At 41.4% G+C, this 27459-nt stretch overlaps 1 protein-coding gene across 1 annotated transcript in view; it reads left to right on the top strand.

The window, feature by feature from the left end:
• The window catches only part of TRIM71 (tripartite motif containing 71), a 94362-nt gene that overhangs the window by 50769 nt on the left and 16134 nt on the right, over positions 1 to 27459 (top strand). Inside the window, exon 2 of the mRNA XM_073003452.2 lies at positions 10354 to 10521. Coding sequence (XP_072859553.2) covers positions 10354 to 10521 — 168 coding nt within the window. The remainder of the gene's footprint in view (positions 1 to 10353; positions 10522 to 27459) is intronic.

Genomic DNA, 27459 nt, shown 5'->3' with positions numbered 1-27459 from the left:
AGTGCATGTACTAAGGTAGTGAGCGCCCCCGTGTCTAGGTAAGGTCGCAGCCGTGCAATCCGCCAAAGGTGGAAAAAGGCGGTGCGGACTACCGACGCCATCTGTGTTTCCATAGTGATCATCGCGTCCAGGTGTACCCCCAGGCTGCGGACCCCACTCTTCGCAGCCAGGGCCACCCCCACAAACATGAGGGAGTTAGTAACAACAACAACAACAACATAAACATAAACATAAACATAAACATGTTGGCAGTCCCAGTAATTAGATACCCAGCTGGAATAAGAGATTGGACTCAAAATGAATTCGAAGAATAGGGTCAGAAAACATGGAACCTAATGAACATGCATCACACACTACAGTAATGCAAACAGATTATGTTTACCACAAAAAATCTGAAGCCATGGATTACTACAAATACAGCAGGTAGTAGAGGAGGAAAAAAGAAGCCTAAATTATTAGATCAGTACAAGCACAGAAAAATTACTTAAGGCAGTGAAAATGGAGAATATTTTGAGAATAACAGAAACAAAGGCTTGATATAAGAAACAACAATTTGAAAAGAAATTAAACAGCTGGAAAAATAAACCACTACATGGACAACACCTGAGAAATATTGATGGAAAGCATGATCATAATTCAACATAAGCATGGCTAAAATTGGGGATCCTTAAGAAAGAAACCAAAGGCTTGATTTTTGCTGCACTAGAACAAGCACTCCAAACCAAGGTGATAAAAACCAAGATCCAAGGAATTAGTGCTAACAGCAAATGTTGACTACACCAAGAAAAAACATGAAACTCTGTCACACCACATCTGTGAATGTCCAAAGAATGCACAAACAAATTACAAAATTAGACATGATAGAGGAGCAAAAATTAGTGTACCGGTCATTATGCGAAACATATAACCTGTCAGCCTCTAAAAACCCATGGGAACATCAGATAGAGAAGATGTCAGAAAATGAGGAAGTCAAGATCTTGTGGGATTTCTGGATCCAAACTGATAGACAACTTGAACATTAACACTTGAGACATAGTAGTAATAGAATGAAGAAATGTCTAGTTCATTGACATTGCAAATCCAGGGGATGCCAGAGTTGAAAATAAAGAATTGGAAAAACTAACAAAGTACAGAGACCTGGCAATTGAAACATCTGGCTTGTGGATGAGACACACTTCAGTGGTCCCTGTAGTCATGGGGCTTTAGGAACAATACAGTGGTGCCTTGACTTAAGAACTTAATCCGTATTGGAATGGTGGCTGTAAGTCAAAACGTTCTTAAAGCAGCATTTCTCATAGGAATGCATTGAAAACCGATTAATCCATTCCGGCTGTTTTTTGTCCTTATTTCAAGGCATGGTTCTTAAGTCAAAGTATTAGTTCCCATAGGAACTAATGCAAAGCCAGTTAATCCATACTCTACCACTAGGGGTACAACTTTTTATTTTATTTTTTTCTTCTTTTGACCTAAGATGAACTTAGGTCAAAAAAAGGGCAGGTGTGTTTTTTTTTTGTTTGTAAGTCAAGGCACGGTTCATAACTCAAAGCAATATTTCGCATCCGGAGCTGTTCGTAACTCAAAACATTTGTATGTCAAGGCGTTTGTAAATCAAGGCACCACTGTATCAAGAAATTTCAAGCAGTACTATAAGCAGATGCAGATCTCAGAAATAACACCATTAGACCTAGAAAAAATGGCAATACAGTGGTCCCTTTCATAATGAGTGCACCGTTGAACGATGAATCCGCATTGCGATGCGGATTTCCCCATTGCTAATGCGAGGGCATACTCGCATTACGATGGGGGAACAGCTGTTTGGCGGTTCCAAAATGGCCGCTGGAACACCCAAAATGGCCACTGGGACACCCAAAATGGCCGCCGGGACACCCAAAATGGCTGGCGGAACACCCAAAATGGCCCCCGGGACACCCAAAATGGCCGCCGGAACATGGGAAAACATCGGAGAACGGTGAGTTTTGGGCCCATTTGGAACGCATTAAATGAAGTTTAATGCGTTCCAATGGGTTTCCCCGTTCCGCTTAACGATGTTTTCCCATAGCAAAGGTTAATCCGGAATGGATTAACCTCGCTATGCGGGGCATCACTGTATTAGGAATAGCATATATGCAGTGCCAAAATGTAACAGAAACTTAGGTTTTTGGTTAAAGCTTGCATCTGTTATATAATACCAGTCAATGTTTTTATAGTTTTGATTGACTGTGCCTGATGTTTTTTAATGATGATGATGATGATGATGATGATGATGATGATGAAGTAACATTTGATCGATAAAGCCATCCGTTCCCTTGCGCCTGCATTTTCCTTATACCTTCTGTATCTTGTTCCCTTGTACCTACATTTTATCAAACCTTTGTTTGAAACAGGACTCTACCAAAGTGCTTATGATGTAAAAGACTCATAATCTTCCCACAACTGTTCCATATTCAATATAGCTGGCATTTTGAAAGACACTGAAGCTAATGGATTCATAGGTGAATGGACACCATAAGCTGTTCCATGTTTAGTGCTCTGTGTTGGGTATCATCTTAAGCAATTTGAAAATTTTGATTTGTCCTTATTTGCATGGAGAGCGGGATTCCTTTACTCCAAAAGTGGAAAACCATCTTTCTTCCAGATATTGTTGGACTTCATCTCCTATTGGCACAGGTCACCATGACTACTAGTCAAGGCACTTAGAATTATAATTCAGTAACATCTGAAGAGCTATAGGTTATCCACTGCCTATGAGTCAAGCCAAGAAAAAAGGATACAGTAATGCCCCACCCTATTTATGGAAATTTAATGAAGAACACTAGCGAATGAGAGCAGGTCTGTTAATTTGCCATTATCGGCCAGTAGCAGGGTTCTTAAGGTGATGCTTGATACACATCCATCTTTCGCAGTTATGGAGATGAATGGACTTACTTTCAGTCATGAACTTGGTTTCTTCATCGTGGTCTTCTGTGAATGCACACAAAAAGGTTTAAGTCAGTGCCAGCGTTGGTTCCTTCGGAATGTTCTCAAGCTCTGCAGAAAAGAAACATAGTTTAAGATTGCCTACACTGCGCATGCTCTGCCCGCCCAAGCCTCAGTTCCATTTTTCCGCCATGCGAAGTGGTTCCTTTCGGCTTAAGCTCTGCTAATTCTTCTCTACTGTGAGTTTTCTCTCAGTTTTATCGGACTTTTTTGAATTTGGCGTGTATTTGACTACTCTTTCTTCTTTACGGACTTGAATTGGCTGCTTCTGATCTTTCCCCCTTGCTTTAGCTGGGGTTTTGCTTTTCCCGCCATTTTTACTGGCTGAGCCTTCCTGCGTGGGTTCTTGCCTATCCCCCCCCCCCACACTCTGGCCCTTTTAGCCGGTGCGTGGCTTGCTCCGGGAAGATTCCCTACCACGACGGGCACAACACCTGTCTTTTTTGCCCATCTTCTTCTAAGACTACTGCTACCTTGAAGCCTGTAAAACAAGCGAAAATCAAGCAATCTGCCAAAAGCAAAGGTTCTGCCCAGCAGCTAGCTCCCATCTCTTCATCTCTCCCTTCACCAGTTTTGGAAGATTCATCGAGGGACAAGGATTCCATGTTGGAGGCAGCCCCTTCGCTTCCTCCTAGACAAACAGAGCCAATTTTACCCCTTAGCGTCCCCTCTCCGACGCCTAGCCAGCTTGTTCATGCCACCACAAGCTTGGCTTCAGCCCCTTTGAGCCCTGTTTCCACCGGGCGGGCATCCTTGCCTCATTCTATATCTCTGGCTTCCTCCCATCCATCGCCGCCGCGCAAGAGAGTGGAAAAGAGGAAGCATGTTTCTAGCGATCGACGTCGATCGCCCCACAGGGAGGATAAAGGGAAACATCGTTGTTCTCAATGTCATCACAGGTCTTCTTCAGAGGATTCATCTACCTCGGGGTTGAGTCGCAGAAGGCACAGACAACGTCGTAGAAGAGATTCCTTTACTTCCTCTTCTTCAACATCATCAGACCATCGTTGACGTCGTCATGTTAAATATGTGTATGTATCCTCTTCATCTGCCTCGACCCTGCCGCGAAAGCATCAACGTCGTCATCGGGACAAAGTTGACACACTCCCTCAAGCACCGTGAGGAGTTCAAGCGGTAGAGCACCCTGTTAATTCAGCTTCGATGTCGACAGCGCTGCCACCTCAACAGCATGCTACTCCAGTAACTTCCTCGATAGGAAGGCGTCTTTACTCCCTTATTTCTTTCATTATTCGAGTGGCTAATTATCAGACTACATTAGGTGCTTACCAGAAGCAGTTATGGCTCAAGATTCTTCCGGGTTTAAAGCTGTTGGCTGAAGATGTTAGGCAAGGGTACCTTAACACCTATGAGGAGGCCCAAACTGTCTCTAAGCACCAGAGAATCGCCACTAGACATTTGGTGGAGGCAGCTGCTAAGATTCTTGTGAAAGCTGTTACTCTTCGCAGACATGCCTGGCTTTGGTCTGCTAATATTTTGGATGATGTGAAGACCAAGGTAGAGGACTTACCCTTTGATGCTTCGGGTCTTTTCAATGAGAAAACCGACGGTCACCTTGAAGAGTTGCACAAGGCCAAGAAAACGGCTAAATCTTATTACATTCAGCCCCAACCCAAATTCAGTAGATATCAATGGAAGAAGCCCTCCGGCCAATATTATCAACCTTCTCAACAATACAGGCAATTCAAGGGTCCATCTCAAGCTAGGTCTTTGCAAGGTACTTCTTCAAACTCTACTTACCATGCTCAGCCTTCCCAGCGACGTCAGTCGTACAAGCCTCCTGCCAAGAAACACAAGCAATATCTTTGACTCAACAGCAATACTGCCACTCCCCACCCCCGTGACAAGACTACAACCATTTATTCAAAATTGGTCCATCATCACAAGAAACTCGTGGGTTCTAGACATCATCCACTCCGGTTATTGGCTGTCTTCAAAACGCTCAGAGTGTTCTTCTCCCTAGTACATGGGCGTGGAGTACAAATAGTCACAGACAATACCACGGCCATGTACTATATAAACAAGCAAGGGGGCATACGTTCTCACTCCCTGTTGTTTCTAACGGTGACACTATGGGAATGGTGTTATCGCCATCACATCTTCCCAGTGGCAGTCCATGTGTCGATGGAGGACAATGTGCTAGCTGACGGGTTGAGTCGATGCATGAATCAGATGCATGAGTGGGAGCTGAATGCCAAGGTGTTCCACGATTTGTGTCGTCGTTGAGGCATTCCCACCATAGATATTTTTGCCACGCAAACCAACAGGAAATGCCCATTTTACGCCTCCAGGGCAGGTCGGGGACGAGGTTCCATGGGGGATGCCTTCATGATACCATGGACTATGGGGCTTCTCTGTCTGTTCCCACCGTTTCCTTTAGTACAGAGGACGCTGGTCAAACTGCAACAGGAATCTGCAGAAGCAATTCTAGTGGCACCGTTCTGGCCTCATCAGGCGTGGTTCCCGCTCTTGGCCTCAATGGCAATCGACTCAATGACACTTCCGACCTTTCCCACTCTGCTCACTCAGGATGCGGGCAAGGTGTTTCATCCGGACTTAATCTCATCTCACTGCCTTGGGTTTGAAAGATTTATTTCAGTGTGAGCTTTTGTGGATTATAATCCATATCCTCAAATATATGGAGCATAATCAAAGGGGGAGGGGAGCCATGTCACACTTGTACCTGCTCCAAAGGCAATGGTGGATGGTTTGTTGTTGTTTAGTCGTTTAGTCATGTCTGACTCTTTGTTACTCCATGGACCAGAGCATGCCAGGCCCTCCTGTCTTCCACTGCCTCCCGCAGTTGGGTCAAATTCATGTTGGTAGTTTCGATGACACTGTCCAATCAGCTCATCCTCTGTCATCCCCTTCTCCTCTTGCCTTCACACTTTCCCAACATCAGGGTCTTTTCCAGGATGTCTTCTATTCTCATGAGATGGCCAAGGTATTGGAGCCTCAGCTTCAGGATCTGTCCTTCCAGTGAGCACTCAGGGTTGATTTCCTTCAAAATGAATAGGTTTGTTCTCCTTGCAGTCCAGGGGACTCTCAAGAGTCCTCCAGCACCACAATTCAAAAGCATCGATTCTTCAGTGGTCAGCTTTCTTTATGGTCCAGCTCTCACTTCCATACATCGCTACAGGAAGAACCATAGCTTTGACTATTCTGACTTTTGTTGGCAAGGTGATGTCTCTGCTTTTTGAGATGCTGTCACGCACAAACAAATGCTTTCAGCCTATAGGGGCCTTCATTAGGCACGACACCACTTATATGTGGGTGGTGCTGGAAAAATATAAGGTCCAAAAATCGTAACTACCCTGTTTCCCCGAAAATAAGACTTAACCTGGAAATAAACCCTAGTATGATTTTTCAGGATGCTTGTAATATAAGCCCTACCTCAAAAATAAACCCCAGTGAATTGAAACCCCGCCCTCCACCATTGTGCATCAACCAGAAGAAGATGACATGACTATAATTGAATAAGTTAGATTGTTGTACATAAAAAAATAAAACATCCCCTGAAAATAAGCCCTAATGCATTTTTGGAGCAAAAATTTATATAAGACCCTGTCTTATTTTCAGGGAAACAGGTAGACGTCTATGCTGGAGCTGCAAATTCAAGCCAGGAGTCTTGATGTTAAGTGCCACCTCTGGCAATGTGAATTGACTTGTCCCAAACTTGCCAGACAGAAGGGACAATTTATTTGTCCTTTTGTTGAATATTTGGGAAATTTCGATTCACGTTGCTAGAAGTGGAATTTGAAACCAACTCTTCTTGCTTGTCTTTGCAGCCCTCCTTGTGAAACTGGTATAAACAACTAGTCGTGATTTTTGGGGCTCTTGTATTTTTCCGGAACCATCACTACTAGTAAATGGTGCCCTTCTTTGATGAAGGATCATACAGACCTAAAGCTAGCATTTGTTTGTAAATTTTTAGTGGCCTAATAGAGATGTCAGCTTTGAATGGAGCATAGTATATACAGAAGACATGGTAGAGGGTGGGAACATGCTGAGATGGGAAAAAGATGTTTTTAAAGAAATAGCCATGTTAGTCTCTTTCAGTCTGTTAACTGAAATAAAGGGAAGAAAAGGTAAAAAGGAGAAAAAGTAAAGGATAAAATATTGTAGCACCTTAAAGACTGATACATTTGTTTCAGCATGAGCTATCATAGATCAAAATCTGAGGAATTGTGTCTAAAGAAGTAGATTCTGATCCATAGAAGTTCCCACTGAAAGAAATCTGTTAGTCTTTCAGGTGCCATAACATTTTGTTTGGGTCTCTTTCAGTAGCTTTCTTTTTAAATTGGAGAAAAAGGATTTAAATTATGTTGCTAATATGCTTTCAAAATGCCAATGAGATTGTCAATGCCAATTTTACTTAAAAAAATTTGCTTTTGTCACTTGCTCCATGGATAAGGCAGATCCATAAACAGCCCCTAAGGATGATTGCTTTAAAACAATACTGTGAGCTGTTTAGTAGCATTATGAGCTTTTGTTCAGAGTGAGAAATGTTCCTAGATTTTCATAAAATGCATTTGAAAAACTGTACTATGTGCATGAAAGCTCATGCCAAATAAAAGTTACTAGCCTTAAAGGCGCCACAAAACTCTTTGTTATTGCTAGAAAACCATTTTCCAGCCGATTTGGGTAAATGGAGAAAGCAGGCATGTGAAATAGCAATCCTTTCCCCTCCCACTACCTTAAGATCAACATCTCTTGATGCCTTACCACCTTCTGTGATGAAAGGAGAGAAAGGAACTCAATTATTATTGGAGATGCTTCTAATAGTTAGCCTAGGAAAGAGTCTTTTGGAGTCCTGAGCCTAACTTGAAAAACCAGTTTTATAGTCAAGACTTAAAAAAAGAGAGAGAGACTTCAAGTTAGCCTTCTTAAAAATTTTTTTTAAAAAAAAAAAATGTGCTGGACCTTTGAAGGACCATTGTTACTGAGCTGGCATTTCTTAATATGCAAGTAGACTATACAATTTCTTTAACAATCTGTTAAGTGTTTTGATTACTTTTTTCTCTCCTTTGTGGTTTGTGAATGACTCCTAGTACTGCGCCTTGTATTCTTGCAGAAAGTAGCATCTGGATCTGCATGACAGGACTGCTCTCTGGCCTTTGACCTAGCATTGCTTCTGGCATTAACTGTTTCAGAGGGTTAATAGTAGGTTTAGCTTGAAGCTGAACCCTTGCTCATATTGACGCCATTTTCTCTTCAGATGGCCCCTTTTCTCTAGAGGGAGGGGTGATACTTTTAACAAGCAAGAGAATTGTGATATTCATGTGACTCAATGGCTGGGCTGATGCCTGAGGTTCTTTCACTACAGAGCTTTAAAATTAGTAAAAAGATTTTTGCCCTTAATGGCCACTCTCTATATTTAGGAATGAAATGAAACTTAACCATACAATAAATTGTGTTGCAGAGGAACAGAGAACTTCCTGCCAAAATTGCACTGCTGAACTTTACATCAGATAACGCTCCCAAGCACATTATCTATCTGTCTGTTTGTTTGTTTTGTTTTGTTTTGTTTCTACTCCCTTCCTCTCCCAGTTCAATGACCTAAGGCTGCTTACAAAAACTGCTGGTCAAAAACTGCTATTTTATAGCAAATTATTTTTATCCTCAGCAAAGACTCACAGATGCTGTATTGAAAAATTGCTCTGCATGTGTTTTTTCAAGTATTTAACAAAATTATGGGGTTAGATTGTAAAGTGGGTGCAGTAAAAATGAACTAATTTCTAATTTTATTCCTCTAAAATTCTTTGTGCCATGTACCTGTATGCTTTGGGTAAACAGATAATAATAACCACCACCACCACCCATGGAAACATCAGATAGAGAAGGTGTCAGAAAGTGAGGAAGTCAAGATCTTGTGGGATTTCTGGGTCCAAATTGATAAGACACCTTGAACATAAATAACACATGAGACATAGTAGTAACAGAATGAAGAAATGTCTAGATCATTGACAAATCTAGGGGATGTCAGAGTTGAAAATAAAGAATTGGAAAAACTAACAAAGTATAGAGACCTGCCAATCTAAACATCTTGCTTGTGGATGAAACACACTTCAGTGGTCCCTGTAGTCATGGGGCTTTGGGAACAATATCAAGAAATTTCACACAGTACTATAAGCAGTTGCAGATCTCAGAAATAGCACCATCAGAGCTACAAAAAATGACAGTATTAGGAACAGCATATATACTGTGCGGATATTTAACAGATACTTAGGTTTTTGTTTAAAGCTTGTATCTGTTATATAATACCAATCAATGTTTTATAGTTTTGATTGACTGTACCTGGTGTTTTTGAATAATAATAATATTAATTATAATCATGATGATATGATGATGTGCCGTCAAGTCAATTCTGACAGTGACCCTTTTCAGGGATTTCCAGGTAGAGAATACTCAGGAGTGTTTTACCAACAGTTGAATAAAATATTGAGTCACCTGGTTTTGTTTGAAATAAAATGTAACCTAAATTTGGGGAGCACCAGCTGGAAATGGTTGACTGTTTCCCATTGGCTTGAATTCTGTTGAACTAGCTTTGTTTTTGCTATTTTAGTGTATTGTGTTTTTTAATGTCTCATATCTTAGTATCTTTTGCTTTTCCATCTGTAAATCTAAAGCTGCTGCATAGCTCTTCTGTGAACAAACTATAGCCTCCAGCAAGTTGCTAGATTGCACTTCTCATAATCCATAACTCCTGGTTATGCTGACCCAGGCAGTCCAATATCATCTGAGCAGGCACAACTTGCCCATTCCAAAGAAAAAGTAGAGTTGAATTAATGGTCTTCTGAATTAAATCAGCTGCAGCACGATGCATAATTTTTGGTGTTGGAAAGGAGGAACATCAATGGCTTTTGCCATTGCTCTTAATGAACAATTAAATATGCTACTGTCTGCTGCCTCCCTCTGCTGGGTGGAATGTGAAAACAGCTGTATAATTTACTGGGGAATGCATCAACAAATCACTTGATACAATATTTTAGCAAAGTTTAGTGTAAACCACTTGAGTGCAAATATATAGTTAAGAGGGGTGGGTGGGTAGGGGTAAACTGCCGTTAGCCTTTGTAAAGGTAGTTCAAGCGATAGTCTTTATTATGTCAGGACTGATGCTAAAAAGAAGTTCATTGTCCAGCTTGGGTTAATATCCAGATCCTAAGATCTGGTTTGCAAGGAGACTTCTATACCCATTGTTCCCAGTGAATTTTACTGGTGTTAATTGTTTGTGTTTTAGACAGCAAGGGAATTTATTAGTGTTATTTTACTTCCAAATACCAGCTGTGTCCACATACATGTTGCTGAACCTTACTACTTGCAAGTGTTTACCTCTTGTCTTATCTCTTCCACTTACAGGTGTTGCATTTCTATTGTGACACATGTTCTGTTCCCATCTGCCGGGAATGCACCATGGAACGGCATGTGGGCCACAGTTTTATCTACCTCCAGGATGCTCTGCAGGACTCCAGAACCCTGACGATTCAACTATTAGCTGATGCTCAACAGGGACGCCAGGCCATTCAGGTAAGTGTGCAGTTAGTATCAAGAATGTTGATGCTAGGGCTGTTTCCCCAAAGTCCCCCGGCTGCTCTCACACATTCAGTTGTAATAGCAGTCATTACCCATTGTTAATAAGATAATTAATATGGTATGGAGGGTTGGGCTTGGACTTGAGAGAGATGGCTTCTAGTCACCACTGAGCCATGAAACTCACTGTCCAAAATTTTGTTGCTTAGGATAGTAAATTGCACTGAAGTAGGGCTCAATGAATTATTGGAGATTTGGTGAGTAAACTACATAAATTCCATTGATTCAAATAGGCCTACTCTGACTGCAACTTACCTTAGCATGGACAGTTGCAGTTAGAGTAGAACTGTTTGAATCAATGGAACTTCCAGGAGAGTTGTCCAGTGTCTTTTGGAATTATCTGATATTATGTGATTTTATCTAAATAATGTATATTTATCTTTCTGGTCACTGACCGTAAAAAATACAACAACAACAACAACAACAACAACAACAACAACAACAACAACAACAACAACAACAACAACAACAACAACAACAACAACAACAACAACAACAACAACAACAGGAAGTTGACTGACCAAATCCCAATGATTCAGTAGATCAACTCTTGTGCAGTGTATTATGCTAAAGCAGCAGGATTTTGACCACTGAGTGATCTCAGTCACTTTTTCTCAGCTTGACCACTAAACTACCTCACAGTATTGTTGTGGAGAAGGGACACATAGAATCAGGTATGTATTGAGCTCACTGGAGGGATTGTAAATGCAACAAATAAATAATTGAGGCATTAGTCTTCAGGGGATAAATTAACATTTTTTTAAAAAAAAAACAGAAGTATAAAGCCATCTCTGCTTGGCAGTTGATCTCTGATTCCATTTTTCACTTTGGATCTTGAAAGATAGTAAAATTTCCAGAGGGGGTTAGCTTTCTTCGTACATTGCAGCAAAAGCAGCAAAATCATGTGGCACTTTAAAGTTTAAAAAACATAAGACTTCCCAAGACCATGCATGTAATTGTGTACCATGAAAACTTAGAATATAATAAATCTTATAGTCTGTATTAAGATACCACAAATGATCAAAGTCATCTTGTGAGTTGTGTCTCCATTTGCAAGTGTTTGAAATGGCATAAATATACCATGTAGAAATATGGTTTCAGCTTTAAATAAAAAATTCATTTAGAGACACATCATTATTTCAGATTTGCTGTGGACCAAAAAATAAGGTAAATTACTTTTACAAAAAGAATTCACAATTGGGCTCCATTTTTTCAACAGTGGAGGGTCAAAACTCTCTTCAGCCTTTTGTTCTTAGGCAGGAGAATGGCTACTTCCTTCTGTAATTCAACACATGGGAGACCCATATTTGAATAACTGCTCTCTCTCTCTCTCTCTCTCTCTCTCTCTCTCTCTCTCTCTCTCTCTCACACACACACACACACACACACACACACACACACACACCATAGATCAATGCCTTTTTTCCTGTTGTGCCCCTTATCCCCCCTCCGATAAAGGGATTTTGAGAGCTTGTGCACAGGTTTGTGCTTCCTACCCAATTTTAATTGGCCTCATTAAGGTTTTGCCCACATACAGTGTTCTGATTTTGGATGTTGTAAAAAGCAAGGTGTGTCAAGTTTATTTCTAGTCTATGCGAAAATATAGTGGTTTTGTTTAGGATTGCAAGTCTTACACAGTGAGATTCCCAGAACAGTATATTCTCTAGGCATTTCAAGATTCATTGTTATTCATTGTTATTCTTGGAAGTCTCTACATATTTGGCAATATTTAGAATGTAATGGAATAGTGAAATTGTAAGCGGCCTATAAGGCCATCAAGTCCAGTTCCCTGCTTGATAAAGGAACACAAATCAAAGGATACCTGCTGGGTGGTTGTCTAGGTTTCTCTTGAATGCTTCCAGTGTTGGAGCACTCACCACTTCTCGTGGTAATTGGTTCCACTGTCTTTACTGCTCTAACAGTTAGGAAGTTTTTCCTGATATTCAATCAAAATCAGGCTTCCTATCACTTGAGCCCGTTGGTGCATGTCCTGCACTCCGTATGGCAGCCTTTAAAGTATTTGAAAAGTGTTAACATATCAACCCTCTGTTTTCTTTTCTCAGGGCTAAACAGGCTCAATTCTTTCAGTCTATTCTCATAGGGCTTGGTTTACTGTCCCCTGATCATCCTTGTTGCCCTCCTCTGAACTTATTCCAATTTATCAGCATCCTTCTTAGAGGGGAACTAGCAGCTCATGGGATTTGGAAACTGTACTTCTGTTAGTGCAGCCTAAAATAGCATTTGCCTTTTTTCCAGCCACATCACGCTATTGGCTCATATTCAGCTTGTGATCTACAACATTTCCAAGAACCTACTCACTTGAAGTATTGCTGAGCCTGGTATCCCCCATTTTGTAACTGTGCATGTGGTTTCTTTTTCCGAGGTGCAGTCAGGTAAAGGTAAAGGTTCCCCTTGACAAATGTTCATTCATGTCCGACTCTAGGCACAATGCTCATCCCCGTTTCCAAGCCATAGAGCCATTGTTGGTCACGTGACCAGTATGATAGACACGGAATGGCATTACCTCCCACAGTGGTGGTACCTATTTATCTACTCACATTTTTACATGCTTTCAAACTTCTGGGTTGGCAGGAGCTGGGACAAGGTATGGGAGCTCACTCCGTCGCGTGGATTCGAACTGCTGCTCTTTCGGCCTTGCAGCCCAGAGGCTTTGCAGTTCAACCCTTATCCCTGTGGAATTTCATTGTGTTGTTTTCAGCCCAGTGCTGCAGCCTATCAAGATCATTTTGAATTACAGTGGTGCCTCGCTTAGCGACGTTAATTCGTTCTGCACAAATCGCTGCAGAACAAAAATGCCGCTATGTGATATTAAAAAGCCCATAGAAATGCATTGAAACCCCTTCAGTGCATTCCCATGGGCTTAAAACTCACCGTTGAGCGAAGATCCTCCATAGCGCCGCCATTTTCGCTGCCTCTTAAGTGAGGAATCCGTCCCTAAACACAGTGGGCGGTCATGTTTTTTTCCCTGCGGTCATTTTGAAATTGCTGATCAGCTGTGTGAAAATGGGGGCTTTGCAATGATCGCTTCCTTGCGATCATCGCAAAGCAAAATTTCCCCATAGAGAACATCGCAAAGCGATCGCTTTTGCAATCGCAAAAACAGCATCACTAAGCAATTTCGTCGCTAAATGGAGCGATCGCTAAGTGAGGCACCACTGTATGTTTCTGTCTTCCAGGGTATTAGCTGTTCCACCCAATTTTGTGTCATCCACAGGTTTTGACAAGTATTCCCTATGCCTCCTCATCCATGTCATTAATAAAAATGTTGAAGACCACCGGACCTAGGACTGAGCCTTGGGGTATCTCACTTGTTACTTCCTCCCAGTTGGAAAAGGTCCCATTAATCATCACCCTCTGAGTACGATTCTATGGCCAATTGCATATCCACCTGACATGTGATCTGTTCAGGCCACACCTAGTTAGCTTGCTAATCAGGATATCATGCGGTGCTGCTGAAGTCAAGATGTACTATGTCTACAGCATTCCCTCTGTCTATCAGGGAGGTTTTTGTTGCTTAGTCGTTAAGTCATGTCTGACTCTTCGTGACCCCATGGACCAGAGTACACCAGGCCTTCCTCTCTTCCACTGCCTCCTGGAGTTTTGTCAAAATCAGTGAGGTTACCTGATTAAAAAAATGAGATCAGATTAGTTTGACAGAATTTGTTCTTGACAAATCTGTGTTGACTTCTAGTTATTACTGCATTGTTTTCTAGGTCCTTGCATAAAATATTCACTCTACTTCGTTGGTGCTCTTGCTTTCAAGGAATCAAACAAGAAGGATGCATGTCTGTGAAACACAGGGGTCAAGTTTTTGTTCTTTTCCCATCCACTTGCAGGCTATCTTGAAGTGTCTTTCAATTTTCCCATCACTGGGTACTTAGTGAATACTACTAGTATTAGTGCATAAAAGGCCAGAATCCTATTAGTAAGTTATGTAGGCATAAGTGACAGTGGCAAATTGTCATTAATTAAAAATGCGTGGTCAACCAGTATCTTTGTTAATTAGTGGCAGTTTGTTACTGTGACTTGGGCAATTTCATTCAGGCACACATAAATCACCAATAGGATTCTGTTCTAAAAACAAGAGTATAACCTGTTAGTTGTCACAATATCTTCTTGAAAGCCTTAGTCTTAAAGGTTTAACATCATAAGCAATTCATTTACTTTTGAAAATGTTACAAAAACTGGTTTGTGTGTGTGTTGTTGTTGTTATTTAATTCAAGGTATGTTGGGAGAGTTTTGTGTTTTTTAACTGGTTAAACTGGTTTAACACATGTTGAAATGAAAAGTTTGCGGCTAAAAGAATTTTCTCACCTCATACAGGGCCTGTTTTAGTTTTGTGACCTGGAATATGGGAAAGGGCATTACCTCTTGTATCATTAGTATTCAACAGCACTTGTGATTATGTTATCTACAATTTCATAGTTTATATACTTAGTCATTTTGAAATGGAAAAGGCAGTATGTAGTTTCTCACTAAACAGCCCCATCTGCTGGCAGCATGGTTTTTGAAAACCTTATTTTGAAAAAGAATGATTTACTTTTTTTTTCTTTATCCAACCAAAAGAAAGAAAAAGGAGGAAAAGGTAAGAAATATACAAAAGGTTGGTGAGTATTGGTTGCCTTATACCAAAGAGATTTAGTTGTAAATTCATGCCCAATAGTGAAGCTTGTTTTGTGATTGTGGACAGGTGGCTATTTCTCAGTTTAACAGCATATATTGGGAAAGTTAACTTTTTATACTGTAAGTCCCAGGCTTCCCTTGCCTATAGTATGCATTCCCTACCTTTGGTCTGTCCTCAGCCCAGAGATAAACAGTGAACAAGATTGCTTTAAAACGTTCTTTATTACATAAAACAATAGGTACTGCACAAGAAGATAACAGGCCAGAAATGTTGCAGAAACAGACTGACTTGTTACAACCAGTTCTAATTTGATCTAGTAACAGAAAAGCATCCAGTCACCAAAGCAAGGGAGCTGTTGGAATCTAAGCCTTTCTCTTAAATAGACACATCCTGTATACTGCATTTCCCTCCTTTGGTAGCTGCTGTCCAGTATTATAGTTGCACAGTGAAAAAGATATCTGAAGTTGGCCTGCAAAGGCTCGAACTCATTACTCCATTTGAGTCGTCTTTACCAGTTCCCCCTAGTTAAGCCATCAAATTTAGGCAGAGAATGACTTGATTGTTTCTGAGTGGGGTGGATGTTTCTTGTGCGTCTGTTGTTTTCTTGTGCTCCTCCTCCTCCTGATCATTGTTCCATTACACATTTTCACTATATATGCTTGTGGTTCACCAGTTTGTGAAGTGACAGGTGCTGGAATGAAACTTCTGTTTGCTGGTGGCTTTGATCACCAACATGGAACATCAGCAAGGGAGTACTTGCTTTAGCATAACAACATTTCTGTTGCTTTAGGAGCTGGCAAGGTCATGCATGTAGTTCTGAGGACAAAGCTGTAGAAGTGGCTGCAATGTGCTATGCTTCCTGAACAGCTGGGCTGGAACAAGAGGAAAACCTGTGACCAGGATGTTTCTGAGCCTCAGCATTGCTGAAGGAGTATTGGGTACCATCTTGGAGTTCCGTACGCAGCATCTGTTCAGCAGTTTTGACTCTAAACTCAGCCAGTCCATTAGAGTGGGGGCAACTGGGAATTGAGTTTGTCATGATAATACTCCATTCTATGGCAGATCACTATGCATGGTTGATGGACCATGGTCAACAAAGATATCTGTGGGAATGTTCTGATGATCAAAAAGTGATTTCACTTTAGCTAAAACAGCAGGAGCTGTTTGAGGTAAAGAATTTGAAGATACTTAGTGTAATATCATGTTACGAGGAGACCATGATCTTCCAATCTCTCTCTCTCTCTCTCTCTCTCTCTCTCTCTCTCTCTCTCTCTCTCTCTCTCTCTCTCTCTTTATTTATTTATTTATTTATTTACTTACTTACTTATTTATTTATTTATTTATTTATTTATTTATTTATTTATTTATTTATTTATTTATTTATTTATTTATTTATTTATTTATTTATTTATCTAGTATGCCACCCACACTACCCAAAGGTCTCTGGGTGAGTTACAACAATTTAAATATAATAAAAGTTATAAAGTTAAAACAATTAAAATACAATTAAAAATACAGTACTCTAAAAATTTCCATCGAGACCCACAGTTGATATTATTTCAATTAAACATCTTCTGGAACAAGAAGGTTTTGACCTGGCACCGAAACATCATCAGTGTCAGACGAATCTCAATTGGGATGGTGTTCCATAGTCTGGAGGCAGCTGCTGAAAAGGCCCTTTATCTCTTACCTCCTTGAGGGATGGCTCTTTCAGGAGGGCCCCCTGGCTAGATGTTAATTGCTGGGTAGGTTCATATAGAAGGAGGCGGTCCTTCAGGTATCATGTAGTTTTCATTTCCCATTTTTAGTGAGTATGGAGGAATATACCTTATTTTTCTGTGTATAAGACGCCCCCATGTATTAGACACCCCCTTTTCTAACCCAAAATTAAGAAATCTAAGTGGGGCTTAGCAAGTGTAGGGGGAAAGTGATCCAAGTGCTGCTTTCTCCCTTCATGCTAAGCCCCGTGGGAGGGGGAAAGGGATCAAAGCAATCCCACAATTGCACAATCGTTTTGATCCCTTTCCCCCTTATACAACCATGGGATTGTTTTGATTCTTTCCCCCCTCCTTTTGGTAAGCCCCATGGGACTTAACAGTTTGATCCCTGCTTTCCCCTCCACTTGTTTTTGTATTCTCCTCAGCTTACTTCTGTGTATAAGACGACCTTCAATTTTTAGTCTAAAATTTTTAGACAAAAGTGTAGTCTTATACACAGAAAAATACGGTACTCAGTGTTTAGATAGATAGTAACTGGCCAGTTCTAAAGACAGAGATGAGCAGACTGTATTTAAACTGGTTTTAATACACAACAAAGTACATATGAACAGGAAACAACAGTTTGGGCATGCTGCAAAAAAAGTCTTGACTCGTCACAACCAGTTCTGACTAGATCTATCAAGACAGCCAAACCCATTTACCTAGTCAAGTACACACAAGTGCCCTTGTTGACTGGAGGGTTGTGGAAGTTGAAGTCAAAATATAATTGTTTGAAGCTTTTTAGTTTAGTACTGGTGGGAGTCTGAGAGTTCTGGTGCAAAGAAGTAACTTTTTGAAGCTCAGCTCTATCTACTTCAGAGGGTTTTGTCAGATTTGAAAGTGTGTACATGTGTGTGTGTGCATGCATGAAAAACCTCCAAATAAGGATAAATGGGTAATGCAGAATAATTAAATATAAAATTCTTGATTCCTGTTCTGTATTTCAAACATGATCCCCTTATTTGATTTCTTTTTATTTTATGTAAGTGTTTATTGAGATTTTCTGTAAACTGTATTAGAAGTGACTAGTACTAAAAAACAAACTCTTAAAGAGTGAGAAATAAAATTCTAGCTCCAAATAAATATAATTAAATATGAAATCTAAACGTACAAATAGTGTTATGTTCCAGTTCAGGAGGATTAAAGTAAATTCACTTTTGTTGATCAGATTTTTTTCAGCAGCTAGACAGAGGCCTAACACAGAGTTACAGCAAGACCAAACAAAACTGCTTTGGGATTTCCATTCTTGAAAGAGCAGTTGCATTAATCTGTAGAAAGTTCAGCCTCTAAATTAATAGAAAAGATACATTAAACTACTTTCCCCAGTAGCATAGTTCAATGCGTCAGAAGCATCAGCCATTGCCTGATAAAACAAGTGTGTCTTCAGTGTCTGCCTCAGTGAATTTGAATTGTGGAATATCCAGATTTTCAGTTGTTTTTAAAATACTTAATTGCCATCTGCTGTATCTCTCTGATGTCACTGAGACATGGATCCAGGGTCACTAAAGCAGAACTTAAGATGGGTCCCAGAGATGGGTCTCTCATAGGAGAGAAGGTGTTCTGATTATAACCTTCCCAATGATTTTGTCTCACAAACAAACAAAAAGAAAAAGAAAAGAAAACGATCTGAGGGGTTTTTGACACAGAATATTTTGTGTTGATCGTCATCTCCAGGTTACTGTGTCTCACTTTTAAGTGTGCAACAGAACTAAGTGGCAAACCCTTGCTGTGGACTTCAGGCTAGAGATCTGCATGGTTAAATGCTGCCCTGCAAAAAGCTTCTGCATGAAAAACTGCAGTGTGTGAGGGAAGTGGTTTCAGTAAGCCATTCTGCCAGCAAATTTGCTTTGTACTTACAGTAGTGGGAAGATTGTTTCAGAGGGAGGAGTTAGCCATGTGGCTCTCCTCTTTTAGCTTGAAGTAGTACAGCAGAGGAAAAGACTGATAGTACAATTTTTCTGCATTCATAAAACAGTACCTTTGTTAACCTTTAAAGGAAGCAAGAAGAGAGAGCTGCCATATTAGTTACTATGGCCAGACCTTTGTGTTTGTCTGCTAGTGAAGAATATCATGGAGGAGGCAGTCTGAAAAAAGGTCACTTAGAATGCCTTATAAGGCTTCTCAAGAAAGCCTTGACCTTTTGAATTGGGGCTGGGAGTAGCCATGGGTTCTCTTTGCTTAACTTTTGTGACAAAGGCCAGTGCTTAGTTGTTTAGTGGGCTCTCTGGCAAAGAGGTATATAATGATGATGTGGACTTTGTGGAGGAACTTCTTAAAGGAATGAAGCTAGTTCTGAAAGTCATGCTGTAGGTCTTGCTCTTTCTGCAATTGCTGATTCCCCCCCCCCCCCAGATCTTGCTTTTACAAAACCACAGCTGTTACAGTGTGAAAAGGTATGTTGCTGCCCCAATATATCACTCTTTTAAAAAACCATCACTGTCAATAGTGGTGACTCCACAGACATAGGAGTAGGAGTTCGACCCTCCCTTTCCTTAGGTGAATTTTGCTAATCTAAACTGTGTCAGTGGTGCTTTTGTTTGTAGATCTCTAAACCTTAAAATAAGATAGAAACTATCTGCTTTCCCTTTTCTAGAGCTATTGTTAGCAGTAAAACTACCAGTGCTAATTTCCCAGTCCTAGTGCTTACTTAAAAAGTACAGTAGATGTAATCAAGGTGGATTTGATTTAAATCATGGATCAAATCAATTTGATTGTTTTAAAAAATCATTGATTTGTATCCACCTTGGGTGGAATCCAGACTTCATCGTCCTTATAGAAGGCATCACTTGGACTTAGGACTGATTTGTCCCACAGAAGCAATTGCTCTACTTCAAGCATGACTAAGTTAGAATCCAGCTAACATTTGGAGCTAACATTTATTTGGTGAATCTGGACTTCTAAATTACTGCTACTGTTTAATTAATCTGAAACCATTTTTAAATTTTGGATTGTGTGTAGATGTCTTGCTAAGTTGTTCAGAATGAATGATTTAGCTCTGTGAGAGGTTAAAACTGATTGAGCTTGTACTCTTCAGATTGATAAGATGTAATCACGCTTGGAGTAGCACTTGTACATGAGCTTTTAGACAGAAATGCCCAAGGTAGTGGATACAATTTCCTGTTCTATTTTTATTTTCACAGTGTGCTTTGAGATAAATTAGACTTAGAAATGGTGGCTGGCTAAGAAGGATTGGTGTTGTCACCAGTCTTACTGTACCACACATGTTGGCTAGGCATAATGGGAGTTGTAGTCCAGCTCATCTAGAGGGAGAGCAGATTGGGATGTTCTTCTTCATGGCCTTTGTGAGCACACAATTGGGTTTAGACAGCGCCTGCGCTGGTTTTCTCAGAATCTTCTAGAGCTTTTGTAGAAAAGTAACGAAGTTTAGAGTTGCCCCTATAGCACATGCTCCACCCACCTCAGCCCTCAGTTCCATTTTACCACCTTAGTGCTTGGAACATCTTGGTCTTCGAGCTCTCTTTTTCGACTAATTTTATCTAAATCGCCTGGTTTTTGACACGGACTCCCTTTGACTACTCGATCTCTCTGTTGCCCCTCGACTATGGGCTGTTTGATTACTCCTTATTTGATGATTTGTTGATTGAATTAACTGGAACATTTCAATTTCCTGCCTTTCTCTGGCTTACTGCGTTCACAGTTCATATTACTTGCTGTATATCTACTTCTCCTCGGTTCCATCAGACATTTCTCAGTGGACTTTCCTGTTCTGGACTTTACTACCCTCTCAACCGTGAGTCCTTCTGCTCCCTATCCCCATTTCTACTTTATGTCCCCCTCAGGACCTTTCAGTAGGTGCATGTCTTGTTCACGAAAGTTACCCTTCTCGGATGGTCACGACCGCTGCCTTTTTTTGTTTAGGGGAGACACATCAACCCCATTCCTGCAGACATTGTAAAATTGTTCACTAAAGCCGCTCTTAAAGCTTGTTTAAAACTTTCTGTGGGATAAGACCCTCTCCGAGATTGAGGCGACACCAACACCCTCAGCTACCCCGCAGTCAGAAATAAGGATTGCCTCTCCACCTCCCTTATCGATGTTGAAACCTGCTGACAAAATCGCAAAAAAATCATCCATGTCAACAACTAAAAAACTACCTGCCTCCACGTCAAAGACTTCTTCAGGCGCCTCTTCGAAGAATCCCCTGAAACAGAAAAAGTCATCGTCTAAGGACAAGAAGGACAAGCCTAAAGACCATCACCTCCTATTTCGCCATTGTTACCATCACCAGTTCTGGAAGATTCATCCCGGGACCGGAAATTTCTTTCCGAAGCAGCAGCTTCTCTTCCTCCATGTCAGCTGGAGGCTTCACCTACCACACTTGACCGTTCTCCGAGCTCTAGCCAGCTAGAGGACATTGTTATTTCTAGCCCAACTTCTGCCGATCATAGCCCTGTTTCTACCGGGCGGGCATCACCAATACCTTCATCGCCGTTGACTTCCTTGAGGCTGATTTCTCCACCTCGAAAATGAACGGCAAAGAGAAAACATCTGTCTCCGGATCGGCACCGAACTTCTCAACGTGAGGTTGTGGTACTACCTCGATTGTCTTGGCCCCGACATAAGTCAAAATACAATGACCCCATTTACATCGAGGTTGATCGTAAGAAATCACACCATTGACGTCGACACAACGATTCTGACACCGACTCGTCTTCGAGTGGGGAAGACTATCGTAAAAAGAAGATACAATATGCGTATGCTTCTTCATCTTCCTGTACTTCCTTGTCTCTGCCTCAGCATCGACAAGATCTCAATGTTGACACCCGTCAAGCTTCTAAACATCAAGACGGGAGTAAAGATACCACTAATTGTGCCAAGACTTCCCAGTCAGCGTTGAAGGTTGCACAGTCAAAGACTCATTTGACCTGCATACATCAAACATCTGGACTGGACAATAAAAAACAAAAATCAAATAAATCTTCGCATTTACCTTCCACTTCTGATCAGGAAGACATGCTTTCGTCTGCTTCTTCAGATCAGGATGATGAGTTTTTTTCTGAGGCCTCAGGGGAAACACCTGAAGAAGGAGAAACTTTTGAATCTGATGCTGGTGACTCCCACCCATCCTCATCTTCAGAGGATTTCTCCTCATACGTTCAAATGATTTCCAGGATGGCCAAGACACTGAAACTCCAACTGAACAACCTCTACCCCTTAAAGAGGATCTTGTGTTTGGAGATATTAATCAGGAAAAGGCTCCACCATTGAGCCTAGCTTTCATTTTGGCTTTGATGGAACTTATCAAGGAATCCTGGAACCAACTATCTACGTCTTTACCAGTAGCTCGTAGAACTGAAAATCTATATCGCACGCATGGAGATGACACTAATTTTCTCATTAAACACCCTGCTCCTAACGCCATAATAGTACAGTCAAGTTCATCTAAATCATCTGGAAAATCTTATGTCACTCCTAAAAATAGAGAAGGGTGTAAATTATATGTTTTAGGTCGGAAAATATACTCCATCACCTTTCTGCTTAGAGTAGTGAATTATCAGGCAGCCATGAGGGCATACCAGAGACAGCTTTGGTCAAAAATTCTTCCAGCCCTTCAAGCAGGCCCAGAAAATACAAGACAGGGTTTTTTGAATACATATGCCGAGGCTCTTACAGTTTCAGAACATCAACGCCTGGCTTCCCGCCACTCAGCAGACGTAGCTTCAGAAACACTAACATCATCTATTACCCTGAGTGGGCATGCATGGCTCAGGTTCTCAGGTATTATAGAGGATTTTAAGACACGTATAGAAGGCTTACCATATAATGCCAAAGGTCTCTTCAACGAGAAAACTGATCTCATTGGAAAATTTACACAAATTTAAAAGAACAGCTAAATCCTACGTAATCCAACAACAGCCTAAATACCACAGATATCAATGGCGCAAGCAATACCCTCAACAGCAGTACCAACAATCATCTTCTCAATCTTCCAAAAATCAGAACCAAAATAGATCTTCTCAAGCTTCTTCTTCTGCCTCCACCCTCCAACCACAAACGTCCTCACAACGACAGCAATCATACAGGCCACCTGCTAAGAAATCAAAGCAGTATCTTTGACTTAAACACAAGGCTATTCAAACCCTGGCAAACTATTCGACTGGCTCCATTCTTTCACAACTGGGCCCATATCACAAAAGACTCTTGGGTCTTAAATATCATTCAGTTCGGCTACCATTTAGAGTTTGCAGAATTTCCTCCTCTGGGACACGTCAAATTTACGTCTTTCGACCCTGTTCTAGAAGAAGAGATTCTAACTCTTCTCAAAAAAATGCTATTCGACAAGCACCACCACGGGACATACCAAACAGTTTCTACTCCCGTTACTTCGCAGTACCAAAAAAGGATGGTGGGATCAGACCCATTCTAGACTTAAGAAACCGAAACACTTACCTGTATTCACAACGTTTTGGGATTGTCACATTAGAATCCATCATTCATTTCCTAAAATAAAAAGATTGGGTTCATCACCATCACAGAAAATATCTCCACTTCATTTTTCAAAAAACCATTGACCAGTTTTGTGCCCTTCCCTTCGGACTGTCCACAGCTCCTCGCACTTTCACGAAGTGCATGGCTCCAGTAGCAGCCTTTCTGCGACTACACGGCATACAAGTCTTCCCTTATATAGACGACTGGCTGGTGGTATCTCCGTCCAAACTAAAGGCAATTCAAGACACCAAGTTTGTTGTGCACACTCTGGAAGACCTCGGTCTCACAGTGAATGGAAAGAAATCCCATCTAATACCATCTCAAATGTTCGCCTATATAGGAGCAAGACTGGACTCCATCAGAGCTTGAAAATTTCTACCACCAGACTGCATCATGAAACTGCACAGAGCTGTTTGCAAGTTTCACCCATCATGCTCAGCATCTCCTCGGTCTCATGGCCTCCACAACATCTGCTTTAACACACACGTCTCAAAATGCTCTCCCTTCAAGTGTGGTTCCTGGCTCTCTTCAACCTTCTTCTAGACAGCCCAAGAAAACAACTACTTGTCACCTCGGAACTTGCAAATCAGCTGGGGTGGTGGACGTTTCTGCCTCATCTTCTGATTGGCCGTCCATTTTGATGTTGCAGCTCTCAGTGCAAGTGACAACGGATGCCAGTCCCACAGGTTGGGGCCCCCACTGTGGACCCCACATAATACATGCTCTCTGGTCCCATCGTGACATACATCTCCACATCAATCATCTAGAGATGCTGGTGGTCATAAAGGCTTTCTGTGCCTTTCTTCCACTAATACATGGTCGGGGTGTACAAGTGATCACAGACAACACCACGACCATGTTTTACATCAACAAACAGGGAGGGACGTGTTCCATGTCTCTTCTGTACCTATCCATACATCTATGGGAGTGGTGCTATGACCATCATGTCTTCCCAGTGGTGCTTCATATATCATCGGCGACAACGAGCTAGGACATCCCAGAATGGGGACATCCTAGAATGGACATGTTTGCAACTCAGACCAACAGGAAGTGCAGGAGATATGCCTCTCGAGCGGGAAGAGGATTGAACTCACTTGGAGATGCCTTCATGATTCCATGGGAATCAGGTCTTCTTTACCTTTTTCCTCCAATACCGCTCATACAGAGAACTCTAGTCAGCTCATCAGCTGAGAACAGATGTAATCTTCAAACCCTGCTCACATACATCATTTGTTTGATGCAGGTTTGGCTTTGTCTACCCTCAAGGTTTACATTTCAGCAATTGTCTCCTTTCAGCCTCACGACTCTGACTCAGTGCGTCTCTTCTCTCATCCAACTCTAAAAGCCTTTCTCAAAGGTCTTTCAAATATCCAACCTCCTGTACCTCAATGGTCTCTTCATCTTGTGTTACACGCTCTTATGTGCCACCCTTTTGAACCCATGGCCTCCTGTGACATTCACATACTGTCATTCAAAACTCTATTTCTTGTGGCTGTTACATCTGCAAGAAGGGCAAGTGAACTGGCAGCTCTTTGATTTGACACTCCTTATCTTCAGTTCTTCAAATACAAGGTTATTCTGTATCCAGACGTTTCATTCTTGCCTAAGGTTGTCACTGATTTTCACCTTAATCAACCTTTGACATTGCCAACTTTATTTCCTCAACCGTCCTCCGACATTGAACACATGCTCCACTCATTAGATGTCCATAGAGCCCTTGCTCTATTACACGTCTCGGACTACGGACTTTCGTAGCTCTCCAAAGTTATTCCTCTGTTTTCATGGATCACATAATGGTTCCCCTGCTTCTTCTTCAACCATTTCCAGATGACTTGTCTCCACTATTGCTTTGGCTTGCAAGCTAAATGGCAAGATTCTTCCAGAAGGCCTAGAAGCACACTCCACCAGAGCTGTTGCTACATCTACAGCGTTGCTGCGTTGTGTGGATGTTCCAGATATCAGCAGAGCAGCAACATGGTCCAATGCGCCGAGTTTTGTAATGCACTACAGGCTGGACCTTGGGGCCAAAAAGGAGACAAGTTTTGGAAGGGCTATTTTGACATCTGTTCTACAGTGACAGCCCTCTTTCCGGTAAGTGAGCTTGCTAGTCACCCAATTGTGTGAATTCCCAGAGGCCACAAAGAAGAAAAACAAATTACTTACCTGTAACCATGATTCTTCAAGTGGACCTCTGTGAATTCACACATCTCACCCAGCCTCCCCACTATCTGTCACTAACTATGTCTCTGCTAAGCACAGGCTATTGTGGCGGGTAAATGGAACTGAGGGTTGAGGCAGGTGGAGCATGTGCTATAGGGGCAACTCTAAACTTTGTTACTTTTCTACAAAAGCTCAAGAAAACTCTGAGAAGACCAGCACAGGCGCTGTCTAAACCCAGTTGTGTGAATTCACAGAGGTCCACTTGAAGAACCATGATTACAGGTAAGTAACCTGTCTTTTTAGATACTTATCTAAATGAAGTTAATTTTTAAAATTTTCTCATCTAGCCTAAAAGCCTTCTGGGGATATTAAACCACTCTTCAAGGTGAGAATTGTATTTACTTCTCAAAAAGGAACTCAAGAAGCTTGCCAGTTTTTAAAATCGTAATGGTCCCTTAAGCAGATATGGTAGCATGCCTGGGTACATACTAAGAAACAATGAAATGCTAATGTGGTTTTAGGAAGTTTTAGATGTGCAGTCTTCATTCTGCAGAAAGTAAAATGGGAGTGAGGGCATTTGGTATACTCGTATTGGTAATTTATTCCAAACATATGGGGTCACAATTAAAAATGCCCAGTTTCTGGTGGTAAATTCCTGGGCCTTCTTAGATGTTGCTGTTAATAAGCCTGAGGTTGGATGGGTGGCTATTTTGTAGAAGAGATGTTATAGCAGGTATCAGCATTGTAAACCGTTTAAGGGTATATAGGTGATTACCAGCACCTTGAATTGAGCATGGATGTGAACAGGAAGCCAAGTGGAGACATGCCAGAACTGGAGGTATGTGTTCATATCTGTTGATACCTGTCATCAGTCAGCATTTTGGACTTGCTGGAGCTTCCATGCTAGCTTCAAGGTCAGTCCTATTTAGAGAGCATTACAGTAGCCTATTCTGAAGATTACCAAAGCATGAACTACTGTTGTTAGGCATTTTTGCTCCACATGAGGGTGCAGCTGAGCAATCAACTGAAATTGATAAAAATGCTTCTTCGTAGTGGCCTCTGTGAAAGCGCACAAATGGGTTTTACTCTGTGCCAGCGCAGGATGTTCAGAAGATTCTAGAGCTAAGAAAAAAGAAACAATTTAGTCCCCCCCCGGGTGCAAGCTCCGCCTCCTCAACTTTCCTTTCAGTTCCTTTTTTCCCACTGTTGAGTTAGGACGTGAGGAACAGTAGAGCATTAAGGAAAGTAAATTCAGCTTTGATAGAGATTGTACCTCATTTCATTTTTTCCCTAATCGTCTAATTTGTTGATTATTCTATTATTATTTTTTCGTAGCGGTAGATCTCCATTTTGTCCTTTTTCACTACTCTCCCCCTCCCCCCTTCCCACCTTTTCCTCTGTTTCTTCAACGTGGTTCTCTATGAATCCACACTAGTGGGTAAAGACAGCGCTTGCACTGGCCTCTCGGAATCTTCTAGAGCTGAAACAGAAAAGTAACAATGTATTAGGTTGCCCTGTACAGTGCATGCTCCGCCTGCCAACGGTTCAGTTCCATTTTTCCGCTTGCGAAAGTTGGAACCTCTCGGATAGAGCTTCTAGAATTCTATTATTTTGCTATCTTGAACTTCCTTTTTTTTGACTTGGACTGACTACCGCATATCTTCTCGCTGTTGCCCTGACCTCGGACCGGTTTTTGACTATTCTTTGCCTCTGGCGCTTGTGTTTAGAGCCTGTGTGGCCTAATTGGCCTTTCGGGCCCTCCTGCTGAGGTGCCACGCGCCTACCGGACTCATCCAATTAAGTCTAATTGGCCCCTGTTGAGCCGCCACGCGCCTTCAGGATATCTTCACTCAGGTCTCCGTT

This window comes from Pogona vitticeps, chromosome 6 (genome assembly GCF_051106095.1).
Source record: "Pogona vitticeps strain Pit_001003342236 chromosome 6, PviZW2.1, whole genome shotgun sequence".
NCBI classification, from domain to species: domain Eukaryota; kingdom Metazoa; phylum Chordata; class Lepidosauria; order Squamata; family Agamidae; genus Pogona; species Pogona vitticeps.
This window is presented reverse-complemented; position numbering and strand designations above follow the sequence as displayed.